This window comes from Aquila chrysaetos, chromosome 8 (assembly GCF_900496995.4).
Source record: "Aquila chrysaetos chrysaetos chromosome 8, bAquChr1.4, whole genome shotgun sequence".
NCBI classification, from domain to species: Eukaryota; Metazoa; Chordata; class Aves; order Accipitriformes; family Accipitridae; genus Aquila; species Aquila chrysaetos.
This window is the reverse complement of record NC_044011.1, coordinates 7,274,836-7,291,157: the sequence shown is the minus strand read 5'-3', so window position 1 is coordinate 7,291,157 and position 16,322 is coordinate 7,274,836. Positions and strand designations below refer to the sequence as shown.

General features: G+C 42.1%; 2 protein-coding genes across 2 annotated transcripts; one reads left to right on the top strand and one right to left on the bottom strand.

Moving 5' to 3' along the window:
- Positions 1-4,455: 4,455 nt before the first annotated feature.
- LOC115344809 (olfactory receptor 1052-like) lies at positions 4,456-5,439 on the top strand. Its single transcript, XM_030022739.1, has one exon. It carries the CDS (start codon positions 4,456-4,458, stop codon positions 5,437-5,439), a length of 984 nt encoding a protein of 327 aa, XP_029878599.1.
- A 7,922-nt stretch (positions 5,440-13,361) lies between these two features.
- On the bottom strand, positions 13,362-14,470 carry LOC115344808 (olfactory receptor 5V1-like). The gene has a single exon (XM_030022738.2). It carries the CDS (start codon positions 14,375-14,377, stop codon positions 13,445-13,447), a length of 933 nt encoding a protein of 310 aa, XP_029878598.1. The 5' UTR covers positions 14,378-14,470; the 3' UTR covers positions 13,362-13,444.
- Between the last annotated feature and the right edge of the window lie 1,852 nt (positions 14,471-16,322).

Genomic DNA, 16,322 nt, shown 5'->3' with positions numbered 1-16,322 from the left:
AAGAGAGAAAGTAGCACATGTGGCATACTACCTATTCATCCATCAGCCTTCTGTTTAAATGAGAAGTCTGTGGCAGTTTAATATTTTGCCAACTCTTGCTATGATTTGTCCACCACAGTGAACAGCTCCAACATACTTCTGTTACAAGAGATCCTGATTTTATACAAGAAGTTAAACTCATTTGTTCCAAGTTTTGTCACTCGTTTATAGCTTCACAAAGCTGCAAGCCATTTCTCCTGCATACTCCGAGAGACAACAGATAAGTTTACACTATTACAGTTCAGGGAGTTGCCTTCAGCCATCAGGGCGGTGCATGAGCCTTCACTGTGAATGCATCTCTCCCACTCATGAGGTCGGCTTGCCTCCAGCCGGGTAGAAATGTATCACTCCAGCCTTCTCCACCCTCACCACTTGGGAGGAGGAATGACTGGAAATCAGCTCCTGAACCCCCAAAATTGATAGCACAAAACAAACCAAACCAAACCAAAAAAAAACCCCAAACCACAAACCAACCAAATCCAACCAACCAAGAAAACCCCCAAACCCCACGACCTTCACTGAAGTAAAACCACCTACACCTTCCATTCCTACCGCACAAACTCATGCTAAAAAAAGCCTGCAGACACCTGCTGGCAAGTTTAAAGCACCTTGTTCCTGACGACAGCATTCAGAGAAAGCCACTTTTTTTTCGTCCTTCAAGCTGGGCTGGTAGCCCGAGAGCAGTGCCCAGCTGCAGCCGGCAGCAGCCTGCAGCCAGCCAAGCCATTACGAGCGTATGGCAACAACACAATGCCGAGATAGGCATCGAGAACCTTGTGCACAACTACATCAAGTTGAGTCTGTTTTGCCCGTGACGGTAATTGGTGAGTGATCTCTCCTGTCCTTATCTCGACCCACGAGCCCTTTGTTATATTTTATCTCCCCTATCCAGCTGAGGAGGGGGGAGTGATAGAATGGCTTTGGTGGGCACCTGGTGTCCAGCCAGGGTCAACCCACCACATTCATGAAGTTCAACAAAGCAAAGTGCTAGGTCTTGCACCTGGGTTGGGGCAGTCCCTGCTTTCAGTACAGACTGGGGGGGTGAATGGATTGAGACCAGCCCTGTGGAGAAAGATGTGGGGATACTTGTGAGTGGCAAATTGGATATGAGCCGGCAATGTGCACTTGCAGCCCAGAAAGCCAACCATAAACTGAGCTGCATCAAAAGAAGCATGGCCAGCAGGTGAAGAGAGGTGGTTCTTCTGCTCTACCCTGCTCTCATGAGACACCCCCCCCGGAGTACTGAGTCCATTTCTGGGGTCCCCAGGACAAGAAAGACATGGACCAAAGAAAGAGCAGGTCCAGAGGAGGGCCACAAAAATGATCTGAGGGCTGGAACATTTATCATATGAAGAAAGACTTGAGAGAGTTCAGCCTGGAGAAGAGTAGGCTCTGGGGAGATCTTATTGCAGCCTTTCAATACTTTAAGGGGGCTTATAAGAAAGATGGAGAGAGACTTTTTACCAAGGGCTGTAGTGACAGGACAAGGGGCAACAGGTTTAAACCGAAAGAGGGTAGATCTAGATTGGATATCAGGAAGAAATTTTTTTACAATGAGGGTGGTGAGACACTGGAAGATGTTGCCCAGAGAAGCTGTGGATGCCCCGTGATTGGAAGTGTTCAAGACTGAGTTAGACGGGGCTTTGAGCAACCTGCTCTAGTGAAAGATGTCCCTGCCCAAGGCAGGGAGGTTGGACTAGATGCTCTTTAAAGGTCTCTTCCAACCCAAACCATTCTATACTTCTGTGATTTTATGAAGAAATGACAGAAGTGCTTTATTTCAGTGTAGTTGTTCTGAGAACTTGAAAACATTGCAGCTTTGATACAACTGGCTAAAAAGCAACATTAATCACTTGGTGTAGTTCTGTAGAACTAGCAAAAACATTTTATTTGGTTACACATAATGATATCCCTTGGTGCATAAGAAAAAGCCTTGACAAACAGGTAATCAGCTTAGCTGAAGTACCTTAGAAGAATATTAATTTCTGGCTTGAATTAAATGAATTTACTGAAGTATTCCACACTCTGAGGGCCCCAGTGCAGAGATTAGAAGTGTTTGAAGTAGCAATTCAAACCTGTGCTTCTTATGTCTTTAGCATGTTTCAGAATAGGTTGAAGGACATGCCTGATGTCAACAACCACCTGAGAAATGGGCTCCTCAGAATTTGAAACTAGACCTAAGCAGCACTTCCCAAGTGATTTAATTTACCCATCCTGGAGCATCAGACCATGACAAGTTGGTGGGGCTGAAATTACTAGTCAGTTTCAGAGAAGTTTGGGGAGAAAAGCCTTCATTCTTGCAGAACAGAAATGACTTCTCATTGCTTGTGGTTCCCTTCCCAACATGGAAAGTGTTTTTATAGTCCATGTTTTTATAGTTCTATAATCCTAGGTTACTAAGTAGCAGAATAAAACAAGAAAAATAATACAAAGGATCACATGGCAAAAAAAAAAAAAAGAAAAAAAGAAAAATGTTCTCTTTAAAACTGAGAGGAATAAAGTCCATTTGTTTAGTTGCAGAAAAAGAGAGGATAGGCTATCTCCACTGGGAGTATAAAGGACATTTTAATTGTCCCGCTGTGCCTTGTCTTGGGTTCAGACTCTGTGGCCCATCAGGAATTCTACACCCAAAAGTATATGAATGTGCATGCTAGCTGCTAAAATACCTACTTGCTGACAAGGTGCGAGAGATTGTCCTCTCTCTGACTCTGCTAGAGATACAGTACCTCCTCCTTTCTGGTTTTAGAAAACAGGAATCACTTCTTATTTGGAGCTAATAGAGAATGTACACCTTGCAGTCAAATCTGCATCAACAGAACGTTTTCCTCTTTCCTATTACTTTTACATTGACAAGAGAAGAAACACTATTGCACCCAGCATGCTAAGATGTGAGTGGTAAGGTAAGAACAGAACTGGAAGTTCTGTGATGATTACGAATGCATATATTGGACATATTTTATACCTTTGCTTTACTGGGGAGGGAGGGAGAATTCCGTCCCCCCACGCCCCCACCCCAGCTTACAGTGTAACAATACAGGTATTCTTGAAAATCTCTGATTTTTTTTTTTTTTTCCCTCAAATTTTGGTACCTGGGTTCACTAGCTTTCTAAGCAGTACTTTCTTATCTTGCTAAGGTTCTGCTTGACATGTTTGCCATTAGAAGAAACTATTTGATTCAAGATAACAATTTACAAAATGAACTAACACCCTACAGGAGATAGTCTAGGGAAAAAAACATTAAAACTGATAGTGGAAAAATGCATATACTCAAAGAGCATCTGGACAACGCTCTTAGTTGTATGGTTTAGTTTTAGGTAGTCCTGTGAGGAGCATGGAGTTGGACTTGATCATCCTTGTGGATCCCTTCCAACTTGAGATATTCTATAATTTTATGATTCTATGTAATGGTGGAAGGGGAAAAGTGGTTTCTTTTGCCCACAATGGGAGGGGAAGACATAAAAAGTTTTTCAGTTAAATTACAATGGGAAAATTTGGGTTAATCTTTAGGAGAAAACTGAATAACATTAACTTTTTAAGAAGAAACAGAAGTGAATGGGGACCATGGGAAATCTATGGTACTGGAGATTTTAAAGAACAAATTAGACCAATGTTTCAAGAAGTTACATAAGTAGAGTTCATTCTTCCTTGGAAATGGGCAAAACCAGTCCTTCCAAGGTCTCTCTTTAATTTTTTAGTCCTGGGAATAGAAAGCTTATTTTTAGACTTCATAAGCAGACTATGCCTGAGAATTCAACTAATTATAATTCTCATTTTATTCTCTGATTTATGGAAGCAACAGCAAAGCAGAAGCTCTGCTCCCTTTCAGCCTGAAATGCCATAAGTATTTATAGCTGAGCTTTTCCAAACCCCTAGCTTTGGCCTTCTGCTTACAATAATTGCCCCAAAATATAATTTTGTCATAGTGATAGGGTACAACTTTGGAGATTTTCCTAGTTTAGTGTGTGTTTACCTTTATATTCCAACAATTTACAAAGTTAATTGTCCAGATGATGTCTATATAAAATGGGAAAAACAAGCATTTCAAGTCATGTTTGAGTACATGATAGCTAAAATAGGTGAAGTGAAACATACTATAGGGTTAGTGCCTGCTGTGCAGATTACCACCTCAGGAGTTAAACTAAGTGGGGAGGGGGAGATAGTGAGACTTGCAGGCAAAAGTGTGATTTGTTAACCTGTGCTCCTTCAGAGTACACAGAAAGAATACAAGCCTTTGAAAAGCAGGAAATGCCTACGAGATAATTTGAGTTCAGAGCTTGAAAAACATGAATAGGAAGATACACAAATTATAGCTTCATCATAGATCAGCCTGATGAGAGCCAGTTTGACCCACTAACAGATAGTCTGTGTTTGCCTTGTTTTCTGCAGTGTAATCTTGGCTTTCCCACCTACAATAAGATGGCAGATGGGAATCACACTGTGGTGACTGAGTTCATCTTGTTGGGATTCACAGACAACCTGAAGTTGCAGGTCCTTCTCTTCATGATGTTTCTACTGATCTATCTGTTGACCCTAGTGGGAAATCTGGGGATGATTGTGCTCATCCAGATTGACTTCAAGCTCCACACCCCCATGTACTTCTTCATCAGCAGCCTTTCCTTCTTAGATGTCAGCTACTCCACCATCATTATACCTACCACACTCATGACCTTTGTGGCTGAGACAAAAGTCATATCCTACACAGCATGCACAGCTCAGCTTTTCCTATTCTGCATCGCAGTGACAGGAGAGTGCTACCTTCTGGCCGTGATGGCATATGACCGGTTTATAGCCATCTGCAACCCCTTGCTTTACCCTGTCATTATGTCCAAGAGGTTCTGTGTGCTCCTTGTGTGTGGCTCCTACTTCATGAGCTGCATGAATGCAACTATTCAGACACTATTTATATTCCACCTGTCCTTCTGCAATTCCAACACCATCAATCATTTCTTCTGCGATGTGCCTCCCATCCTGAAGCTCTCCTGCTCTGACACTTACATCACCGACGTGGTCCATTTCACCTGTGCTACTGTGCTCGTCATCTCAACCATGGTCCTCATTCTCATCTCTTACATCTGCATTGGGGTTACCATCCACAAGATTAAATCCGCCAAAGGCAGACGCAAAGCCTTCTCCACCTGTGCTTCCCACCTCACTGCTGTTACCATGTTCTATGGGACAGGCTCCTTCATGTACTTACGACCCAGTTCAAAATACTCTGTGAAGCATGAGAAGATCATCTCTGTGTTTTATACTCTGGCAATTCCCATGCTCAACCCTATGATTTATAGCCTGAGGAACAAGGAAGTCAAGGAAGCCCTTCGAAGGACAGTAGCAAAGCTATGTTACTCCCCATGTGTACCACAGAGGTTCAGGAGTCCAAGCAGGACTGAGAGAACCTGAGAACTGTTGAAAAAGAATATGCAAGTAGGTTGGCTCCCCCTGACAAAGAGAAAGTAAAAGAGAGCAATATCTCAGACTGCATGTTGGCACATCTGTCTGTTGTGAAAAAGAGTAGGCAGCCCCCTTCCTGTTGCAGGGCTCCCTATTTTACCTCACCCTCTAAAACAGGCATGTGTCACTGAGCAGTCCTTAGGAACTAACTTTTCAGATGCTGACAGTCACTATTTCAGTGGCAACATGCTTTTGTCCTGGTTTTGGCTTGGATAGAGTTAATTTTCTTTCTAGTAGCTGGTATAGGGTTATGGCTTTGTTGTAGTAGGAGAATAATGTTGATAACACACTGATGTTTTCAGTTGTTGCTAAAGTAGTGTTTAGACTAAGTCAAGGATTTTTCAGCTTCTCCTGCCCAGCCAGCAAGAAGGCAGGAGGGACACAAGAAGTTGGGAGGGGACACAGCCAGGACAGCTGACCCAAACTGGCCAAAGGAATATTCCATACCATGTGACGTTATGCTTAGTTTATAAACTGGTGGGAGTTGGCCAGGGGCGGGGGTGGATTGCTGCTTGGGAACTAACTGGGCATCAGTCGGCAAGCGGTGAGCAGTTGCATTGTGCATCACTTGTTATGTATATTCCAATTCTTTTATTATTATTGTTATTGACTTATTATTGACATTATTATTATTATTAACATCATTATCATTATGATAATCATTATTATTTTCTTCCTTTCTGTCCTATTAAACTGTCTTTATCTCAACCCATGAGTTTTACTTTTTTTCTGATTCTCTCCCCCATCCCACTGGGTGGGGCGGAGTGAGTGAGCAGCTGCGTGGTGCTTAGTTGCTGTCTGGGGTTAAACCACGACATCTTTTTAACATACTAGTGCCCACATCTAATCTCATGTTGTGACCTCTGCAACTGTAGATAGTGTCAGACAAGTCCTTTGAGAATACTTACAGGCATTTTTGTTCAGGGATTTTTCTATCTAGAAGATGAAGGTAGTAGAATATATCTCTTAATTTTAGGTATTTGCTGTGTAAAAGTCTAAAACTGAATTAGTTTTCGGGGGTTCCTTTATGCCAGTTGAGCTTAAGTTCTAGCAGGCAGCTCCACTAGGCTTGCATTAGATACCACAACTTCAAGCAGGTTTGCCTACATGGTAGTTATGTGCTGCTGGTTTCTAGATATACTCCAGCAACTCCTATATTTCAGCTACCCAGGTACCACTCAAAACAGTGGTGAAAGGAAGGATGGGCTGCAGGAAAGAACATCACCTCAGATCACTTAATCTCTCTTTCCATTAGGATTTCATAAAGTGAAATCCTGGTACTAAGTTAAATGCCAGAGACCAACAAGACCAGCACATATGTATGCCCTGGGTTATTGAGCCTTCCCCCAAATACAATGGGAAGGTCCCTCCTGGTAGTGGATAAAACCGAGCCAGTTGGTCTGTGCTGTGAAAGATGGCGAGACCACTTGGTGGGCACATCTCTCAAATAACCTTGCCCAAAGAAATCAGTTGAATGCTTAATTCTTATTTACTGCAGGAGATGTGGCAAAGAAGGTGCTTGCTGTACTGGTGATGGGGATCTTTCTGATTAATTACATGATATAGAGGGGTCTGGAATGACAAACCTTAAGAAGAAGAAAAGTACTGCCAGGCAACAGACCTAACACACATAACCAAAGAAGGCAAGAACAGACCTTGGTAAAAACAGAGATGGCTACCTTGGTGGCGAGGAGGAACCTACAGGTTAGCTTATGGGTGAGAATGAGCCTTTTGGGCAACTTTACCCAAAGGACTTGTGGGGACTGGATCAAGGCACACACCTTTGTCCAGGGCTCCTGAACAACCCATCCAGGAATGGCCATTCTTCTGCACCCAACCCCTACCAAGCTCCCCATGCACTCCATTGGGATAGTCCAACTCTAAGACGAAAGGGTATGTAATATGAGGAACACACCTCAGTATATTGTGTGATGAAACACTAGAAAATGAAATATGAGTATAGACACTAATGTGGTTTAAAATGGGAGCATTACAGCAAGGTGGGGAAAGTACATAGCAGCTAGCAGCAGAAGACCAAAAAAAACAAGGGCTGGTTATGTAGATGATTGGCCTTTACTGAACATTAGTGCCTCAGCAATGCCTAGAGTCTGCATACTTCTTAATGATAACCATAAAAGGGGTCCTACAAACACAAGAGTGACTAGGATACAAGGACATAGATCAAGGTCAACTAATTTTTAATTGTGATGATCTGGACATCAGCAGGGGAAATAATTTATCTTGACTATAGGTACCACTGAAGAATGTTATCATGTAGCAAACAGAATAAAAATGGGGGAAAAAAAAGCAAAAATGAAGTGGCAAACAGTCAGAAGCTCCAGTGCTGCTGAATACCACCTCAACAGCTTTTAGAATCATGCTTCGACCCACCCAGTGACTGGGGCTGCCTGTTGATCAGCCCTGAGGCTGATCAGCATGGCCTGGAGCAGGACAATAAACTTGTATTTCTGACCATATCACATGTGTCAAAGTTTCTTCTGCAGTCAAAGAAACCATCCATGTTTTCCCTAAAATCAATGAGGGGTCACTCTAATGGGGATGTAAGACTCTGGCAGCATCCCAAACAATATATATCTAACATGCATGGAGAGGAGAGACATTTGATGATGAACCCCTAAACCACAATTTAGTATCTTTGTTTTTCCATTTAAAAAGAAAGTGTAAGATTTATGTCCCATTTCCACTTCTCAATCAAGGGGGAGACCACTCAGTTTCTGCCATCTGATACAGGGAAGCATATGTGCTCCCTCCGTAGGATCTTGCAGGATAGAGACACCTTGCTACTGTTAAGAAGTAGCACAAGGTTTTTACTCAGAGACCATGAAGTCACTAGAAGAGTTCACGTATGGGTGTGTTATAGGTAGTGTTGAAATTGACCCATGAAATTCCGGAGCTAGGTGGAGGGATGTTTGTGTTGAAAAGGAATTATTCGCACTGCTTAGCTTAAGGATAAAGTTGTAGAGTACTAATGTTGAAGCCAGACTCCAGAAAAAAGGATGAGATGAGAGATGCTGTTTTATGATGTCCCAGGAGCAAATATAACCTACTACAGACACCAGAAGGGTGCCCAGGCTCCAGTGTCTGCAGCTAGTTCTCAGTTCCAGGATCAGAGAGAAGTCTGACAAACCAATATACAATCAATTGCCAAAACAAACCAGCCCACTTCCAGAAATTATGCAGAATTGCATGCCCTACAAATACCAGGTGTGCTTAGCATAAAGGGTTTAGAGCAAAATGAACACTGTGGTATGCTCTTTATGGCTTAGTTTTCACAGTGCTAGTACAGGAAAATACTATGAACCGAATGATATGGTTAAAACATGAAATGAACTGAAAGCAGCTTTCAGATATTAAGCAGATATTAACATTATTGGTGATCTGATTACATTGGCTATCTCGGTTTCAGTATCCAAAATTACGATATCCCCAACAGGTGCATATATCTCAAATTAACATGCTAACTTCCAAACTGACCCATGTTTCAGTGGGGTTGCCAGCACCTGTGGTACAGTTTATATAATGTGGGTACAGTTTAACAAATGGGCATCATTGGGGTTGGGTGTGCCCACAAATTCTTTCTTTAATAAGTGAAGAGGTTGTTTTTTTAACATGTGTTTCACTGGCCATCCCCAAGCAGCATAGGCATTATTCATTAAAAGATATCGTTCCTTCATGTCAGGTATGTGAACACACCAAGCCAAATCCCATCTTACATTATATTGTAATTCCAAAGGGGTAATTTCCGGGTAAGCAGGCCAAAAGGGCACTAGATTACAAGATATATTGTGATAGGAAGGGCAGCCTATTATTCTCCACCAGGGTGGAGAAGGTGGGAATCATCTGGAATAGGCTTCCTTGAATCCTGAAGGACACAGCGGTATTATGACTAATACCGATTTTGCGACTGACCTCCAATCTCCATCACTTACAAGTTTTGTTTATTAAGTCAGGCCACCCCGTATCCTGAGGGATGTCATAGAAGGCTGCTTCGTCTCGCCACCATCTGCCAGAAGAGGTATAATCACTTTGATATTGGTACTCAAATGGAACATCTACTAACCCTATAATGCCATTGCTCATATTATATTTTCCAATATTGAGCCTCATGGGTATCAAACCGCATCTAATCCCCTGCTCGGCAGAAGTAGGAATCTGAATACAGATCCTCTGATCCATTCTATTCCAGACATGTATGAATCCTTGTATCACTTCCTAAGCTAAATTGGAGGTCCTTTCTCCTTGTCCAGATGCACCAAAGGTAAGAAAGGCAAGGAAGAAGGAGTTCCAAACCATCTTTCCCTGTTGTACCATGAAAATATCACAAGATCAAACAAACAATACAGATAATGGCCCACTCATCAACCAAAACCATAAGTCCTGCCGTGCATCCTGTTCTGGGGTCCCCAGTACAAGAAAGACATTGACCTGAAAGAGCAGGTCCAGAGGAGGCCATGGAAATGATCCAAGGGCTGGAACATGTGTCCTGTGAGGACAGGCTTGAGAGAGTGGGGGTTGTTCAGCCTAGAGAAGAGAAGGCTCTGAGGAGACCATACTGCAGCCTTTCAATACTTTAAAGGGGCTTATAAGAAAGATGGAGAGAGACTTTTTACCAAGGTCTGTAGTGACAGGACAAGGGGCAACAGGTTTAAACTGAAAGAGGGTAGATCTAGATTGGATATCAGGAAGAAATTTTTTTACAATGAGGGTGGTGAGACACTGGAAGATGTTGCCCAGAGAAGCTGTGGATGCCCCGTGATTGGAAGTGTTCAAGACTGAGTTAGACGGGGCTTTGAGCAACCTGCTCTAGTGAAAGATGTCCCTGCCCAAGGCAGGGAGGTTGGACTAGATGCTCTTTAAAGGTCTCTTCCAGCCCAAACCGTTCTATACTTCTGTGATTCTATGAATTCAGGTGACACTCTAACCCAGCAGATCCATTCCAGACAGCTGCAAATCAGTCACTGAAATTCTGAGGAACCCACAAAAAGTTGAGAAATTCCTAGGTGGTATCTTTGCCATTGCACTCTGTCTAATGCTTTTTGCCATGCTTTTTGAGACATGGTGAGAAGAAGGGAGGAGGGAAAAAATGCCAAAAAAGGAAAACAGATCAAACATTTTCCCCTCCTGCTGGTTAGAAATTGGCCATACGCACACAACTGCCTTGATCATTGTCAAGCTAGGGAGAGCTTCATTCTAGGGATCCTTTGCTCTAAGTGCACCTCTGTAGTATAAAATGCCATTATTCAGGGACCTACCATTAGCAGTTTTGGTCTTAGACTGTTGCTTAAGAATATCCATGACAACAAAACAGTACAACTGTGTGTATAACTAAGATGAGTTTGTGGTGTCAGACTCATTCAGACCGACAGCTGCACAAGAACTACATGGTACTCAGCATGTATACCACAGGAAGGCTGTTTAATCTCAAGGGTGAGAAATACCAGCTAGACTCAGTCTGCTGCTGTTTCATGCAAGCTCTCATTAATTAGTTTCATTAAGGAAGTAGACTCAGGTCTTGAATGCAAGCCATTCTTTTGGAGACAAGAGGTCAATTTCCATGGTTTATGGAAGATGGAGAATGGTTTCTTCACTTCCATTATAGTGGAATGCAAAATTATTGATGATTGGTCATCTATCCACAGGATACACCTACCTAAGACACCTATCTCAGGATAAAATACATTATCCTTGGAGGTACTCGTAAACCTCCATTACTTTGGATGGCAGCTTTAAAGGGTATGTTAAAGATGTTTGAAGATGTTTGCCTTTTTAATGGGGAAAACTAGGGCCAACAGTCTCACCTGGATTCCCAACCAAGCATTGCTGGTGTATGTGTCTGCCACAGACTACTGTGGCAAGATTGTCTCCACTGCCCCAGGCCATCACCTGGGCAAGGAGATTACCTGCCTTGTGAGTTTATCGTGCATCTATCCATGTAACACTGAGCACAGTGCGTCTGGCAGGCTGTCATGAAACAATAATGATTCAATTTGTCACATTTCACTGGTTTAGTTGGTTTGCCTCCATGTAAGCTCTATCATTTTCCAAGGGTGGAATATGGAAATTCATGCCATTTAGACTGTTCAATGATTCATATCTTCCTAGTTCTCCCCATTTTTTTACTTGTTCCTCTCCTCTTTTTAACTGTCTCCTGCTTTCTTTCAAGGTGCTTCTCCATCTTGCCATTTTGAAATTAATAGCTGGTGCGGAGAGAGGAAAAGAGTCACACTGTTCGACCTCATCAGACAAAAAATGGTGTGAATTCCATTTTTGGACCTTTTTTTCTTTTTTCTTCACAACCCCAGTATCATGGAGGAAGGAGCAGGGTGAACTGCCTCAAGGAATGAGGTGAAAGAATTACTTAAGCCATAATTCCCATGTCCTGTGAGGGTCAGACATTTTGTCCAACATATGGCTCTTGCAATTTCTCTCTAAGAAAGTAATTATTAAGGGATGACTCAAACTGAATTGTTTATTGTCTGTATATAGGACTCAACAGAACAAGCCAACCCCATTGAACTACATTTATTGAAAGAGAAATCAATCATCAACATAAAAATCTACCAGCTATTGTGAATACTCTGCTATGTTTTCTAGGTGTATGTATAGGGCAAAACTCAGTTTTAATGCTGTTTAAATTTGTATGCCAATTGCCTACAACTTTTATACACTCTTGACAAGATTTGTCTCACCTAACCGTAGCTATATGAAGCAAACCCAATTATACCAGTTGTTAACATTGGGTTCTCTTTTTACTCACACAAGAAGAAAAGGTACTTTTGGGGCGTGATTAATCTGAGCTGTTATTGCTTTTTTTAAGATACTTGTTTCCCACTACTGACTGTAGCACTGCCCTCCAGAAATGAATTTAAAAAGGGACAAATACATCGGAGTCTAACTTTTCCTACATGTTGTATAGAATTTGGCCTCAGATATGGTGCTCAATTGCAGCCCCCCCATTCACTCCAGGTGCTAGCACTATAAACACATGGGTCTGACCCCTGGTCCCACTCCAGTTGCTGGCATCCAGACCACCACTCGCTGCGGTTGCTGGCACCGTGGGCACAAAGGCCTCTGGCCTGTGTCCCACTCCAGTGGCTGGCACTTGATTTCACTAATTTCTTTCTGGCCATTTGCTGGCACCCAGACATATGGGCCCTCTGACCTGTGGTCTAACTCCATTTGCTGGCACTCAGACCACAATACGCACACTTACACAGAGAATAGACTCCCCCAACCAGGAAAGGAGTTAGAAATGGAATTTAGTAAAGATAGAACAGACTTGCACTGATCAGCTGCAGGGCACGACCACATCAGCATGCTGACCAGTCCTTGTTTACATACAACTGTCCCTTTTTATCCCCTTATGACTCTATTTTCACATATATGTTCCTCCCCAAATCACCTATGTCCACCATTTTCTCTGTCTTTGGTTCCTCCCCTACAGAACCCAGAATAAGTCCTGTGCATTCCCAAAATGCTGGTCCCCTGCATCCCATAAGGTGTCCCATACCCTTAGGCAGTAACTCCCATCGGTCCAAAACGTGCTGCAGCCTTGACTCCCCTTCACTCATTTTGATGGGTTTCACACCTGGAAGGGGTCTGTTAAGTCTCCTGTGACAGCCCTAGAAGGAGCCTGGGTAGGGTGTTCCCTCTTCTGAGCCTGTAATTTGGGTTCCCCTGCCTTCCACTTCACCTCTGTGCTCCTCTATCCTTGTGGAGATGCACCAGCGATGGGCTGATAGCTCTCCCTCTGATAGGCCTGGGAGCTGCTGGGGCAGAGTATTATTTGGCGTCCCCCTCCTGCCATTGTGCTCCTTTGTGGATATGTGGATGTGGTTTTTATCACATAACCTAGAAAACGCAACCAGCAAAACCCATTTGCTCATAAGTCCGTGTTGTAAAGAACATGTATTTGAAATATACAGCTCAGAGGTTACACAAATTGCAGTTTCTTTAGAATTCTGCCTAAGGCTGCTTTCACATCTTTATTTTTCAGGCTATAGATGATAGGATTCAGCATGGGGGTTAAGATGCTGTATTGGGTGGACAGCACTTGGTCTAGAATGATTGATGAGACTGATTTGGGTTTTGTGTACTGGAACAGAGCAGTTATGTAGAGTAACCCCACTACAATGAAGTGGGAGCTGCAAGTGGAGAAAGCTTTGTGCCTCCCTTCTGCAGACTGTATCTTCAAGACAGTGGTGATGATATAGATGTAGGAGATGAGTGTGAGCAAAAAGGAGCTGGACCCAAAGATCACAGCAGAAGAAAGAAGAATGAGTTTACTGAGATAGGTCCCACTGCAAGCAGCAGACAGGAGAGGGGGCAGCTCACAGCTGAAATGTTTGATTTCTGCATGCCCGCAGAATTGAATATTTAACACAGGAATTGTGTTTAGAGCTGAATATAAGAGACCCATTGCCCATGAACTTCCTACCAGCTGATAACAGAAATGTTTGCTCATAGCCTCTTGATACTTCAGTGGATTACAGATGGCCACATATCGGTCATATGCCATTACTGAAAGCATAAAAACTTCACACCCAGCTGAGAGGAAGATGAAGAACATTTGAGTCATACAAGCATTGACAGCAATGGTTATGCTTCCTTTCACAAGGAAATTCACCAGCATCTTTGGAACAACAGTGGTGGCATAACAGATGTCAACAAGGGCTAAATGAAAGAGGAAGAAGTACATAGGAGAGTGAAGGTGGCAATCAATCCTTATGACCATCATGATTACCATATTTCCTAATAAAATAATTAGGTAAATAATTAAAACCACAGTGAATAGGAGGCTTTGAAGGAATGGATCTCTTGTAAGTCCCAAGAGAACAAATTCAGTTCCACTTGTTTGGTTTTCCATTTACTCTATGTGACCTAAAGGGGAGAGAAATGCTAGCACTGGAATCAGAACACACAAAATCCCATGAATTGACTCCCAGGTAGCAGGTCAATGTGGGGTTAAGAAAGGAGATTTCAGTGCATGTTAGGAAGCAGGGGTTTTGGAATAGGTATGCAGAAAGTGTTTGAAATAGGCCTTTTCCCCATTGAGCCCAACTGGCGCTTCCTGTTCCTATTAATTTTATCCTCTTACTAGGACCTTTCAGATTCCACACAGGAGTGAAGTCTTGAAAGCTGAGCCTGAGACTGACGGTGTCCTTCTCTGATTTGTGGTTTGTCTTCCTCCTGACAATGCAGAATTACAAATTAGGCCACCTCTCACTAATTGTGATGAGACCCTAGGAATTCCAGTAAGTCTGTGCACCTGGTCCTAGACTTTGCTTCCTCGCTTATGACCTCAGTCCTGAACAACCTATGAGTTAAAGGTTGCTCCAGTTCTCAGGAATTCTACTATTTAGCCTTTTTCTTATTCTGCTGAAGGCCTCAAATTCCCACAGCATATGGCTTCAGTATAACCCCTGTGGACACAAAGGTCTGTGAGATCTATATTAAAGTGTTTGGATCCTGCATGTCGAACTATAGCAAGTGGAAGTTTGGGGCTGAAATGTTTGGGATTGGGGTGGGGGTGTTAGGGTTTTTTTTTTACTTTGTGTTCTTTTTATGATGATTCTGCTCAAATATCAGATAGTTATATTTTAAAGCAGAGAACACTCATGGGATATTTTCTGTACAAACGTGCTCTTCTGAACTAGGTCCCTTATTAAATTTTTCAGTAAAATGAAGAAACTTATGTAGGGAAAAAGCAGTAAGAATCCCAGCTGTAATATTCTCCCAGCCTGCGTGATTATTGTCACTTAACCTGGGTGGTGTCTAACACAGATGTGATGCATCTTAAAAACATAGGCGTTCGTAGTTCTGAATGCAGAACTAAGTTATCTCAGTTATGAAATGACATAGAGTATCATCGCAATGTGTCTCCATGCACTTATAAAGTATAGCGTCTCAGGATGCAGAACTGCAGTTTGAGTCAGTTCCCCATTTTTACCAGTTCCACATTTGGCATGAGTTTCCCACTCTGAAAAGCTAGCTAACTCCATAGTTCAGGCAGAATCAGATCCAGCATGTCACATGTATGGGCATGCAAGGCAAGTAGGAGTAAGTGTGGACTTGATCTGAAGGGAATCAGGGGACTACAAAAAGTGAAGGCTACCACAGGCTGAGATATGATATCCTACAACAGAACACAGATTTTTAAAAATTTTATTCATTATCTAGTTATTGGGTTCTTCTGCTTCCAGCACAGTAGTCTGCAAATGGGAAAATCATTGGTTTTCAGGAAGTCTTGTTACCTACATGTTCTTAGTTATAAGCGGTTTTTCCTATTTTGACTTTTTAAAAAGTTAGTCATAGAAATCTAGATTTAAGGAAAAAATGGTCACCTCCAGAAGATGATTCATGTCAGTTACCATTTAAGATACTGGAAAGGAATAAGCTTCTGGAAGTGTTTTTCTATCTCAATTTACAATATAGTTACATTTAAACTTAGCTGAAGTTTAATCCATCCATCTTTTAATTTCTGGGTAAAGTTGTTTTGGTTTTTTTTCCATTAAATTGTGTTCTTAAGGGCTTTTTTCTGTTTTTTTTTTTTTTTTTAAACTAGATGAAGTTATTCCATTAAATTTAAAGAAAATATGAAGGATGCCATCCACAAAGAAAAGTAGTCTGGCAAAAAGATAATATATTTGGTTTAACTCTTTTAAACCAAAAAAGAGCTGTGGAAATACCCTAGTCTTAGCTATGGAAATATGCTGGTGTGTATTTTTAAAGTACTGCAGAGTTAAATGGAAAGGGATTTGGCTACATATACAATGCCAGAGCCTGCTCATTTGCTTTTTTCTATTTATGTA